This window comes from Lepidochelys olivacea, assembly GCF_965140295.1.
Source record: "Lepidochelys olivacea isolate rLepOli2 genome assembly, chromosome: 2".
NCBI lineage: Eukaryota > Metazoa > Chordata > Testudines > Cheloniidae > Lepidochelys > Lepidochelys olivacea.
In genome coordinates, this window is record NC_140412.1 from 36,253,257 (window position 1) to 36,267,081 (window position 13,825).

General features: G+C 42.5%; 1 protein-coding gene across 1 annotated transcript in view; it reads left to right on the plus strand.

Annotated features, from left to right (window-relative positions):
- Positions 1 to 1,104: 1,104 nt before the first annotated feature.
- Positions 1,105 to 13,825, plus strand: part of DPYS (dihydropyrimidinase) — a gene marked incomplete at its 5' end in the record, with an annotated part of 45,832 nt that continues 33,111 nt past the window's right edge. Inside the window, one exon of the mRNA XM_084618336.1 lies at positions 1,105 to 1,365. Coding sequence (XP_084474462.1) covers positions 1,105 to 1,365 — 261 coding nt within the window. The remainder of the gene's footprint in view (positions 1,366 to 13,825) is intronic.

Sequence of the window (13,825 nt, forward strand, 5' to 3'; positions counted from 1 at the left end):
TTGGGAGAGGGGCCCTCCACAATCCAGACAGCTCTGTGAGGGCTTTTCTCAGTTAAACAGAAGGACTTTGGATAGCTACTCCCCTTGCATAGGGGTGAAAGGGTTTTCCCAGAGCATAGGGATTTTTGAGTTTGAAGGCCTTCCCCCACATCCTCCAAGAAATGGGCTCTGTGGGAATGCCAGTCCCCCACGACCCTATAGGGAATGGATTCAGTGAGGTGGTCTCATTTTAAAGAGGAGCAGCCAGAACAAGTTAGGGTTGGAAGGGAGCCCTGTGCAGTGGTGAGGTGACCCTAATTGTTACTTTGCCTGGGGCCCAGGTTCACCTTAATCCAGAAGCCTACTGTGTGGGTGGCAGTGAAGCCTGCACTGCTGTTGCCTACGTTGTCCCTGATCTGAGTAAAGCCAGACTCCAGAGCCACCACCCCAGCACTAAACACTAGCTTTTAAAGAGCTCAACTCCCATTCAGACAGCAAAATAAAGTGGCCAGGGTTGCAAAATAGCTCAGCATGTTGTACACTGCTCACTTCTGAAAATCTGGCTATAAGCATCATAGAGGGAGCATCAAGGCTCAGCACTCCTGAAAATATGGCCCTTGTTAGTTGCCTAAACAGGAGCTGAGCTATTCTGAAAATGTGGCCCCACAGTCACTATTTAAATATTTTAAAAGAAATTGGCGAAACCCCTGCTTTCTCTGAGTGGTTCAGAGTAGTGATCAGCAGATGTTACATGCTAAACTGGGGGCAGTGGGAGGAGTTAGTGGTGCAGGAGGAGAGTCCTCTGATAGAGATATAAATACTAGTATGTCGCTTATGTTTGGGAGCCACATGTAAATAACTTGACATGCTGAGAGAAGCAGACTGGTGAGGGAGAGTGGGCAGCAAAGCACCTTTCAGGAGGAACTGCTGAGATCAGTTTTAGAGGAGGAACCAGGAGTCTGCCTGTTTCATTCCAAAGGAATGCATGCAGAGTGTGCTTGTTCTCCCAGTCTGTATTCCTACAGAAGAGAAGCCTGAGCCTGATGGTGCCACTGCTTCTCCTGCTGTTCTCAGAATTCAGGTTCCACTGCGGGGCACATCTGCAAGGAGCCTGCAGCAAAAGCCATGGCTCCCCTACAGCAGAGGATTTTGATCAAAGGGGGGAGAGTGGTGAATGACGACTACTCGCAGTTGGCTGATGTGTATGTGGAGGACGGAATAGTGCGGGCAGTGGGACCACACCTGCAGCCTGGGGCACCTGCTGGGCTCCTAGTTATAGACGCTTGCAACAGACTGGTGCTGCCTGGGGGGATTGATACCCACACACACATGCAGTTCCCCTTTATGGGCACCCAGTCCAAAGATGACTTCTACCAGGGAACAAAGGTAAATCAATCTGTCTTGTCTTTACCAGGAAGAAAATTCATTACCACCATCTCAACTCTTGCTCTAGGAGGGAAGTCATCTCCTGAACACCTTCTCTCCCTTTTTAGAGGGTCAGCACAGGAAGGAGGAGGGTTTTCTCTTCCATGTTTTACTACCTCTGTCTCTCTACCGAGGAAGGTCCAGTTTATATCTGCCAGTGATGTCCTCATTTTCCTGAGTTCTGTACTTGGGTTCTGTTTGCTTCACCTTTGCAAGCCAGGTAAATTACATGAGCAGCTCTAGTGTAGTGAGGTGTTTGTACATTAGAATTTATTGAAATTAGTGAATCAATTTAATTCCTTATGCAACGTGCTGATATCGTGCCCTGGAGACTGAAGTTCTCTGTCCCCAGAGCAGCTACAGCACTGCAGCTGCTCAGTATTCCTCACTCTGCCCTTCCAGTAAATTTGGCCCATCACCAGCCTCCATGGGAGTCAAACTGATGTCCCAGAACTGAGTCTGTATACCATTACCAGTCCCCTGAACCATCCAGTCCTCTAAAGGCAGAATTGCTGTTTGTAGAAAAGAGAAGAATTGCGTACCCTCATAAGGAGGACTGGGTTAAATTAAGTCTAGATTAAATTCTTATTTCATGTACCTTACATTGTAAAATATATCCAATAAGTTAAATTAAACTTTAGTTCTGTTATGTAGTGATGTCATGCAATAACCCTACAATTATGATTTAAGGCATTTTAGTATCCGTGATCACAGATTAGATTTACCTGATTTTTAAACACAGATCAGATTTTCATTTCTCGCCCACCTGTGTTTTCACCACAGATCAGAGTTAAAGTTGTTTGGGTATCTTAACAATGCATTTCCGTACTTTAACCTATTTGGGTTTCTTTTATGTTTAACCTTAACTCTGAATTTCAGAGTTTGTAATGTTTGTTTTTTTAGGATAATTACAACGGTCTTGTAATGAGTGTTACCCTTAAGTTACCAGTATACACTGGACTTAATATTGAGAGTACAACATATTGTATAGGGATCCTTACACTGCATCTTTCATTATTAGTGTGCTTTTTCTTAACATGCACCAAGGCCATTTGCCATTGTTAAAATAGATGGATCTTAAATTTACTGCAAAGAGTTCAGTAAAGAATGATTTTTGTATCAAAGCAAAGCTATTTTCTAGCATAGTAAAATAACTTGTATGTCAAACGTGTCATGTTTCCTGTTTTAAGGTAGATTTATAACAGTTTTAAAAGACACTAAAATATTTAATCTCTATATTCATGAATATTTATTAAGGTTGACAACTGAAAGAGCATTTTAAACTTAATCATGGGTGTTTTGCAAAATCCAAGCTCTGTGATGGGTAGCTGGTAGATATGAGAGAATAATTAGCAGTGAATCTATTATATGAATTTCATACCTTTTATATTTGTAAGCTGTCTATGAGCTGATTACATTTTTCTCAAAAACAGTCATTATACAAATAATTTCCAAAAATAACTCTTGGTTTGTAAATTGTTCAATGAGCAGCTTTCTGTATGTCCTGGGTATTAGAAATTGAAAATTCAAGTAGTTAGTTTTCCTGGGACATATGAATCTCCTGGCATGTTTCTGTTTCCTGATTGGACAAGCAAAACTCTTCAAATCAGGTTTATGGACTAAATATTCATGTTAATATATACAACATTCGCTATCTGTGAATATTCTCCAAAACATAAGGCTTACTGTTACCACAGACATTTCTGCCCATAAACTTGTTCACTAGAATATACTCTGAATGGGTGAAATTCTAGGTGTGAATAAAAATCTCAGGGTTGTGGTTCAGGCTTCATCTGTGGGAAACCTAGATGATGCTGGCTGGCAGAAGGAAACATTTTGAAGAGCTAGCAGAGACTATGACCTTGTTGCAGTTGAGGGCATCTGTCTTTTATTCATCAATGAGTCACCCAAACTTTGGTACCTGGTAGATTCAGCTCAACTTATGGATAACAACTAGAAGCAAAAACACCTTTACCAATCTGTGGATGGCTAAGTGATTATGCCTTTTCCTGTCAAATGAGGATCAGATTATGGGGATAATTCTTCTTCCCCTCCTGATGCTGCCCTTGAAGTTCAATGGTTATATTATGCCACTGTTCACTTGCTCATAAAGCATGCCATAGATTTCTAGGTTTTAAGTCCAGAAGGGACTATGAGCTGATCTAGTCTGAGCTCCTGAATAGCAGTGGCCATAGAACTTCATCCCATTATCCCTTTATTGAGCCCAACTGTCATAAATATAAAGGGAAAGGTAACCACCTTTCTGTATACAGTGCTATAAAATCCCTCCTGGCCAGAGGCAAAATCCTTTCACCTGTAAAGGGTTAGGAAGGTAAGATAACTCTGCTGGCACCTGACCCAAAATGGCCAATGAGGGGACAAGATTCTTTCAGATATGGAGCGGGGGGAACAAAGGGTTTGGTCTGTCTGTGTGATGCTTTTGCCGGGAACAGATCAGGAATGCAGCCTCACAACTCCTGTTAAATTAGTAAGTAATCTAGCTAGAAATGTGTTTAGATTTCCTTTTGTTTAATGGCTGGTAAAATAAGCTGTGCTGGATGAAATGTATATTCCTGTTTGTGTCTTTTTGTAACTTAAGGTTTTACCTAGAGGGATTCTCTGTTTTTTTAATCTGATTACCCTGTAAGGTATTTACCATCCTGATTTTATAGAGGTGATTCTTTTACCTTTTCTTTAATTAAAATTCTTCTTTTAAGAACCTGATTGGTTTTTCTTTGTTCTTAAGATCCAAGGCTTTGGGTCTGTGTTCACCTGTACCAATTGGTGAGGATTCTTATCAAGCCTTCCCCAGGAAAGGGGGTATAGGGCTTGGGGGGGTATTTTGGGGAAAGACGTCTCCAAGTGGTCTCTTTCCCTGTTCTTTGTTTAAAATGCTTGGTGGTGACAAGATAAGGTTCAAGGACAACGCAAAGTTTGTATCTTGGGGAAGTTTTTAACCAAACCTGGTAAAAATAAGCTTAGGGGGTCTTTCATGCAGGTCCCCACATCTGTACCCTATAGTTCAGAGTGGGGAAGGAACCTTGACACCAGTAAACCTGCATTTGACTGCCTTCCAAAAAATCTTTATTTTAAGACTTCAAGGGATGGAGAATCCACCACTTGCCTTGCAAGTTTGTTCCAATGGTTAATCACCCTCAGTGTTAAAATACATAAATTTATGCCTTATTTCTCATAAGGATTTGTCCAGGTTTAACTTCCAAGTCTGTGGATCTTTTCATGCCTTTCCCTTTAGATTAAAGAGCCATTTAGTACCTGGTATTTTCTCCCTGTGTTTATGCACTGTGATCAAATCATATCTTGGTCCTTTTGATAAACTAAATAGATTGAGCCCCTTAAGTCTCACTGTCTGACTTTCTCTCCAGCCTCAGTCTTTTTTTGTTTTTTGCTCCTTACTGCATCCCCTCCAATTTTTCAACATTCTTTTCAAAAGTGTGAACACCAGAACTCTATGCAGCATTCTAGTATCAGTCTCTGCCCTATGCAGAGGTAAAATCGTCTCTTTCCTCCTACTCACTATTCCCCTCTTTATACACCCTAGCACTGCATTAGCCCTTTTTGCCACAACATCGCAATAAGAATCATATAGAATCATAGAATATCAGGGTTGGAAGGGACCCCAAAAGGTCATCTAGTCCAACCCCCTGCTCGAAGCAGGACCAATTCCCAGTTAAATCATCCCAGCCAGGGCTTTGTCAAGCCTGACCTTAAAAACCTCCAAGGAAGGAGATTCCACCGCCCCCCCAGGTAACGCATTCCAGTCCTTCACCACCCTCCTAGTGAAAAAGTTTTTCCTAATATCCAATCTAAACCTCTCCCACTGCAACTTGAGACCATTACTCCTCGTTCTGTCATCTGCTACCATTGAGAACATTCTAGAGCCATCCTCTTTGGAACCCCCTTTCAGGTAGTTGAAAGCAGCTATCAAATCCCCCCTCATTCTTCTCTTCTGCAGGCTAAACAATCCCAGCTCCCTCAGCCTCTCCTCATAAGTCATGTGTTCTAGACCCCTAATCATTTTTGTTGCCCTTCGCTGGACTCTCTCCAATATATCCACATCCTTCTTGTAGTGTGGGGCCCAAAACTGGACACAGTACTCCAGATGAGGCCTCACCAATGTCGAATAGAGGGGAACGATCACGTCCCTCGATCTGCTCGCTATGCCCCTACTTATACATCCCAAAATGCCATTGGCCTTCTTGGCAACAAGGGCACACTGCTGACTCATATCCAGCTTCTCGTCCACTGTCACCCCTAGGTCCTTTTCCACAGAACTGCTGCCTAGCCATTCGGTCCCTAGTCTGTAGCGGTGCATTGGATTCTTCCGTCCTAAGTGCAGGACCCTGCACTTATCCTTATTGAACCTCATCAGATTTCTTTTGGCCCAATCCTCCAATTTGTCTAGGTCCTTCTGTATCCTATCCCTCCCCTCCAGTGTATCTACCACTCCTCCCAGTTTAGTATCATCCGCAAATTTGCTGAGAGTGCAATCCACACCATCCTCCAGATCATTTATGAAGATATTGAACAAAACCGGCCCCAGGACCGACCCTTGGGGCACTCCACTTGATACCGGCTGCCAACTAGACATGGAGCCATTGATCACTACCCGTTGAGCCTGACAATTTAGCCAGCTTTCTACCCATCTTATAGTGCATTCATCCAGTCCATACTTCTTTAACTTGCTGACAAGAATACTGTGGGAGACCGTGTCAAAAGCTTTGCTAAAGTCAAGAAACAATACATCCACTGCTTTCCCTTCATCCACAGAACCAGTAATCTCATCATAAAAGGCGATTAGATTAGTCAGGCATGACCTTCCCTTGGTGAATCCATGCTGGCTGTTCCTGATCACTTTCCTCTCATGTAAGTGCTTCAGGATTGATTCTTTGAGGACCTGCTCCATGATTTTTCCAGGGACTGAGATGAGGCTGACTGGCCTGTAGTTCCCAGGATCCTCCTTCTTCCCTTTTTTAAAGATTGGCACTACATTAGCCTTTTTCCAGTCATCCGGGACTTCCCCGGTTCGCCACGAGTTTTCAAAGATAATGGCCAATGGCTCTGCAATCACAGCCGCCAGTTCCTTCAGCACTCTCGGAAGAGCTCCTGGTTCCATTTTTTATCCAATATGTTCCATAAATCCTTTCCAGAGTAAGTGCTTTCCAGGAGCTAGTCTCCCATTGTGCAGTCATGGACTGCATTCTTTGTTCCTAGATGTGACTTTTTTCTGAATGAGCCCAGCTTACCAAGAGAGCCATATCATTCTATATAACTGTCCTGTCCTCATCATTATTCACCACTCTCCCAAATTTTATCAGCCCTGATTTTATAGTTACCTCTTGTGGCAAGGTGATGACTCACTGGTGCGATGCCTCCTGCTGGTCATCTCGGGAATTAGCTCTTTCCAGCCCAGCGCACCCTCTGCAGGCCAGTGTTTCACCTGCCGCTGGCCCTGGGTCCCTCCCAGACCCTGGTGCCCTTTACCCTGGGGTTCTGCCCCAGCAGTACTCCCACACTCTGGGTCTCCCCTCCCAGGGGAACCCCCAACCCTCTAAACCCACCTTGCCTCAGTGGCTACTGCCAGTCATTATCTAGCCCCCCGCTCACTGGGGCAGCCTGCAGTGTAATGGCCACTCATCACTGGCAAGGGGTTAGGACTTGCTTTCTTTGCCTATCCCCGGGCTGCATCTCTGCAGACCCAGTACCTTTTGGCCGTAAACAAGGCCTGCAGCCTGGGGGTTTACCAGGCTGGAGCTCTCCAGCTCCCTTTGCCCTTCCTCAGCACTGTTCCACTTCAGGTACCTTGCTCCCAGGCAGCTAGCTCTTCCCACTCCAGGGCTAGAGTGAGACTCTCTCAGCTCCTGGCCCTTAGCCCTCTTATAGGGCCAGCTATGGCCTGACTGAGCTGGCCACAGCTGTGGCTGTTTCCCCAATCAGCCTTGCCTTTCCAGGGCTGCTTTAACCCCTTCTGGGCCGGAGTGGGGTGACCACTCCACTACACCTCTAGATCATTGCCAAAAATATTGAATAGCATTGGGCCTAAAGTCAATCCCTGAAGAACCCATTAGAAATACCCCCATTCGATGATGATTCCCCGAAGACCATTACTTTTTGAGATCTGTCAGTAAGACAGTTCTTAATCCATTTAACATGAAATGTATTGATATTGGATAGTGATAATAACAAGAATACACCCACACAAGTACTCCACCAATGACACTAATGACCAGTCCCACATCCAAGTCATATAGTCACATAGTGGTGAAATACTGACAGCATGTGAACAGATGAAGTGCACAGGCTCAGGCAGCCAAGAGGGCTGAAGCACATTTGAAGCTATAAAGGCCAGACAAGCAGACAGCTGAGAGAGAGATCAGGAGTTCTGAGAGGGCCTGGAAGCAGCTGGGAAACACATTAAAATTCTTGTGTTAGTTGCTTATGCCCATATGCAGTAGATTGGATAAAAAGAACTGTCAGTCCTTGTGCCTCAGCATAATCTGATCACCAGCTGTATCAAGAAAAACTTTCCCCTATGTGGAATATGCACAGTTTGCCAGCTGCATAATAGATTTCATTTGGTTTTACTTCCTTTTAAGCATCTGGAATAGGCTACTCTTAGAAATGGGATGGTGGAACCCATGGATCTGTATTAGCTGCAGGAGACAGAACTGCTTGGTTGACTACCCAGAGAAGGGTTGAATCTTATGTGGGTTACACCTGAGTGAAACATATTTGTCTATCTTTTTGACATGATTATCTGTGACCAGAGAGTAGTCAAGAAGAGCCCTCATGTACTTAAGAGACCCTCCTTTTAAAGTGGACACAGAAATCTTTATAATGGTGATCCTGTTTACTTCTGCCTTGGTCACATTAGGAACATCAGATTTTCCATTCTGGATTAGACCTAATACCCATCTAATCCAGTGTAGGATCAGTGCTAGCCATTTAGTACATATCACTCTGTAGTTTCCCCAGTTTATCAACTGACAGAGCAGCCTTGAATTCCTAAATCTTAATCTTAAACTTAAATCAGAGAAATCATTATTTCCTGAGTGAATTAAATTGGGAAGCTCTGTTATGAAACTGTTATAATTGATCATTAGGAAAACTTTGGCAGCGGGAGTGGTATTGCGTTGTTTGTCCTAGGTAACTTGGAAAGGTTAATGCAAGTTACCTAATTTTTCTAGGAAGTTTACTTTGGGCCTGAACTTTTCCTCTATTATTCATGTGAGCAAGTTTTGAAACAATGGGCCTTGTATGTAGCTACTTCATGTCTATAACTAATTCATGCAGAATAAACCAAACAAATTATTTATTTTGTAAATATAAATATTTCCCATGCAAAATGGAAAATAAAACTTGGCTCCAAACGTCTATTTAAATATACTACAATAGCCACCAGACTTTATTTCAGTGGAACAAACCTGTGTTGCAAAGAAACATGAAAACTATCCAGATGCATACAGTCTAGCAACTTCTCTGGACAAAGACATATAAAAGACGCGACACAGGTAACTCTGATTGTGAGGCTATAAACACATATACATCAAGAGGTTCTAAATTAAGAACAGAGTGCAAGTGTTTTATGTTGTCCCTGGAACCACTGAGTTGTGCATCTTTTAACCTGCGCAGGCTTGGATGAAGTCCTGATGAATCACAAGGTTTTAACATACATTGTATGCAGTATAGTTGTAGCTATGTCAGTCCCCGGATATTACCTCACCCACCTTGTCTCTCTAAGGTTTTAGGCTTCAAAACCGAGAACGAGGCAGGGTCCTGCAGAAATACCAGCGTTGCTATGGAACTTCAGGCCATGTTTAAAGCATGTGCACAAGCAGGCAGAGTGGAGAATGTAAATGCAACAACTGTGGCATTTTCTGAATGCCTCACATTGCAACCATGTGATTCTTTTGACATTGGTTTTGAATAGAATATATCATTTTACATATCTTATTTTGCATGTCTTTTTATAAGAGGTTCTCAACAGCGCTTAAATATTAATTGTCCTAGCCTCCCAGCAAGCTAGAGAAGTATTAGTATCTTCATTTATAGATAGGAAAACTGGGGCACAGAAATAAAGTGACTTGCCAATCATCCCCACATAGTACGTATGTGGCAGAGATGGAAATAGAACCAAGTGTCTTGACCCTGAACCATTGCTTAACTCCAGGATCAAATACAGCAATAATAAATGTTTGATTATACAACAACATTTAAATATTGCAGTAAATTGTTCAGCATTATATAAGGCTAAATTGCAATTGTTCATTTTAACATCCCAGCTTGGTTTAGTTGAGTCACTTTCCAATTGCATGCAAGCTGTCCCACTGAAAATTATTTTAAACCAAAACATTTTCAGATATTGAAAAAGGATCCTGTGCACACTTCATTTGAGTTTGAAAATATAAAATCAGACAACGGTACATCAGAATGGAAACTGCATGACTTGCCCTTATGGTATTTTTCTGAAAGAAAATTGCACATTGTGACTTTTCACTCCACTGAGCTTTCCTGATGTTAAATTTCAAGAATGAGCTGGGAAGTGGATTTTTATGAGACTGACATGACATCAAAATCCAATCATTGTGATTTGCTCACTTTTGCCATTTACTGTGCCTTGATCTTCCATAGGCACAGAGGGATTGAAAGGATGTGAAATTAATGCAGTGAAATCCTTGGAGAATTAAGTTACAAGAAACTAAGGCTACTTTACCCCTGAATGAGAGGATCCACACAAGGGTTAATACACTTTAACGCATATGCATTGACTTCACACCTCCAGTTTACATTTTTTCAAAGCTGATTCTAACAGTTTTTCAGAAATTACACAATTATTTAAACTTCTTTTCAAAATAATCTCCCTTTTAAGGGCTCATTCCTGTACATAGTATTCACATTCTGCTAGATTAACTTTTCAGCTGGTTTGCTCAAAAGTTTCCTAGGTCATGGGTTCTCAACCTGGGATCATGAACTTGAAGGGGTTGCAAAAAGGTCAGGGGAGGTCATGACTAGAGCGGAGTGACATTTTTCAAACAAATAGTTCATTTGCTGGAAAACGTATCTTTGGTCAACCCAAAAACGTGTGTGAATTTGACACTAATTTGCTGCATGTTTTTTGCCCCCAAAATAATTGTGGGGTAGAGTGGTTAGATTGGAGGTGGTTATGCCACCTACATAAAAATTTTAGCCCAGTGGTAACCACCAGGCTATAGAGTCATTTTCTTTCTCTCTGGCCCAAAGTATTTTATTCAAAGTGCAATAGCTCCAACAGGAGAGATTGAGCAACACACCCTAGAATATGCTGTTGACTCGTCGTTAGGGCACTCGCCTAGGAGAGGAGAGACTCGGGTTTAAGTTCTTGCTCCAGAGAAGGGATTTGAATTAATGTCTCTCACATCACAGGTGAGTTCCCTAGTCCCCGCTAAAGGTCATAAGGGGATTCTTTTGGAATCTAGCCCTTCATTTCCTTTGCTGTTATTTAAAAAAATGCCCAACAATTAAACAAAACATTTCAGGTCAAACAAAATGTTTTTCTTTGTTTACCCAAAATGAATTTTTTTCAACTTGTTTGAGACTGAAAATTTCAAAACATTGTGATTTTGGTCCTGGTCAACCCAAATTTATTTTAGGGTTTTTGGAACTCTCAGGAAACTGAAACATCTGTTACTTGCACAGCTCTAGTCATGATCATCTTCCCTTTCTTTATGTTTAGATGGAATGGAAAGATCCCACATGTATGATAGAGGTTTATAAAATCACAAATGGTGTGATAAAAGTAAATAGTGAAGTGATATTTCCCTTTCACATAATACAAAAACCAGGGTTCACCTTATGAAAATAAGAGGCAGCAGGTTTAATACAAACAAAGGGGAAGTACTTTTTTTACACAGTGCACAACTAACCTGTGGAACTCAGTGCTATGGGATGATGTGATGGCCAAAGGTATAACTGGATTAAAAAAAGAACTGGATAAATTCATGGATGATATGTCCATCAATAGCTGTTAGCCAATGTTGACCACTGGCCTTGTTTCCTGCAAGTTTCAAAGTCTGCTGTAAGTAGAAGATATTATAAGGGTATAATATTAACCGGTATGCATTACTTGCTAGTTTGGAACATGCATAAGTAACTGGGTTACTAAGCTTAAGGGCCTGCTATATTAGTTTGAGGCCTTGTAAGAGTAGTTATACTAAGGGCTGAGCCTGGTTGAGGTGCACGAGGGGATGCAAGCTCTGGGAAGCAGTTTGGGTGCTGGAGGGGGCTCAGGCTGAGGGTGGGGGTTGGGGCGTGGGAGGGGGTGGGGGGTGCAGTCTCCAGGACGAGGCTCAGAGCTAGGACAGGGGATTGGGGTGAGGGAGCATGTGTGGGCTCTGGGAGGGTGTTTGGATGCAGGAGGGGGCTCAGGGCTCGGGCAGGAGGCTGGGGTGTGGAAGAGGGTGAGGGGTGCAAGCTCTGGCCAGGCGGTGCTTACCTTGGGTGGCTCCCAGTCGGTAATGCAGCAGGGTGAAGGCAGGCTCCCTGCCTGCCCTCGCCACTCCCAGAAGTGGCCGACATGTCTCTGCAGTCCTGGGGGCTCCGCATGGTGCCCCTGCCTGCATGCACTGCCCGCACAGCTCCCATTGGCCGCAGTTCCTGGCCAGTGGGAGCTGCAGAGTCGGCTCTCTGGGCGCAGGCAGTGGAGACCCCTGCTCCCCTCCAGGGACCTCTAGTAACCAGGCAGTTAGATCATATTTACACATAAGAATTAAGAAATATGTGGTCCTATAGAGAAAGAGACATAGAATCCTTTGTAAGAGAAACTTCTGTGTAGCCCAATTTGGGGAAGAACCTATGTTAATGGATAAAATATAAGTGTGATCATCAATAAACAGTAAGGCAGTGTGAAATATACAGTGACTTAATTTGCCAGGGCTACACCAAGATGGTCAGGGATGGAACCCTATGCTTGGGGTGACCCTAAACCTCTATCAGAAGCTGGGAGTGGAAGACAGGTGGATAATTGCCCTGTTCTGTACACTCACCCTAAAGCTCTGGTACGGGCCACTGTTGGAGACAGGATACTTGGCAAGATGGACTTTTTTTTTTTTTTTTTTTGCTTCTGTTGTATCATGGGATCATAGTACGGACAACATAAAAAACTGCTGCCCTAAGGCATCATTAAGCACATACTTTAGCAAGAAGGATCACAGGGCCACATTTATATCAGAATCATTGTGAAATGTGAGTAAATGATTAGCTAGGGGATTGAATTGTGTCCTTCTGGTTTCATAAATAAAAGCTTTGCATATCTGTAGATGCAGATGTCAAGGAAAAAAAGATTGGCAGACAGACTAAGGAGGTGGAAATACCTATTTTTTAAAAGTGCTCACCAACAAGGTTTTATTGTATTTTGTGTTATGAGAGATGGGCTGTTTTGTTTCAAAATAAAATTCACTATAAAGTGAATGCAAATGTTTGTGAAAAGTTGCACTGACATTGACAAAAGTGATTTGCAAAACCCAAACCAATTGAACGTTCAAAAGTCTCCTGACTGCTCTGTTAAGAGCCTTGTTTTGAAATCCACAAAGAGAAACAGAAAAGCTGTTGTGGCAAAAATTTCTCCAATTCTGGCATCCAGATAGTGGTAGGTAGAATATTAAATTGTTTTGGAAAACAAAGAAGGGACTGTGAGGTTGAAAGAAATAGCTCTACGGTAAATTCTGGTGGCTTCAGCAAACAGGTTTAGGAAAGGAGAAGACGCAGAAACAGGCTGACTGAGATGGAAATAGGAAAAGAGTATTGCAATGTTAATGTGAACCCCAGTGTATTTTGATCTGACCTGGGCTTAACAGCTATGCAAAGGGATACTATACAGAGGAGGAGAGCTTCTGGCTGATCAAACTAAATAATAAGAGCATTGACAGGCTGGAGCAGATTGGTGCTTTATTTAGTCCAGTATCCTATTTCTCACAGTGACCTACTACAAGATGCTTCAAAGAAAACTGCAAGAAACCCCACATGAATAATTAATGAATAATCCTCCCTAGAAGGCAAGTTCCTTCCTAACTCCATGCAGATAGTGGTTGATTTATGTCTGAAGTATGAGTGTTTGTGTCCCCACCAAAAAAAGATTTTTTTTCCGTGTAAAAAAGATATTTCCATGTAACTATCTAATCTTTCTGGAATACAGCCATGCTTTTGCAGTTGCTATCTTGCGGCAATGAGTTCCAGAGGTTAAATGTGGACTGTTTAAAAATGTGTTTCCTGAATCAATCCTAAATTAGTTGTCAGTGAATGTTTCCTTATTTGTGCACTATGTATGAAAGAGGATGAATAAGAGTACCTGATTTGTTTTCCCTGCACCTCATGTCCCCTCTTAGTCTTTCCCTATCTAAAATAAATGGTCCCAGTCTTTTCAATCATT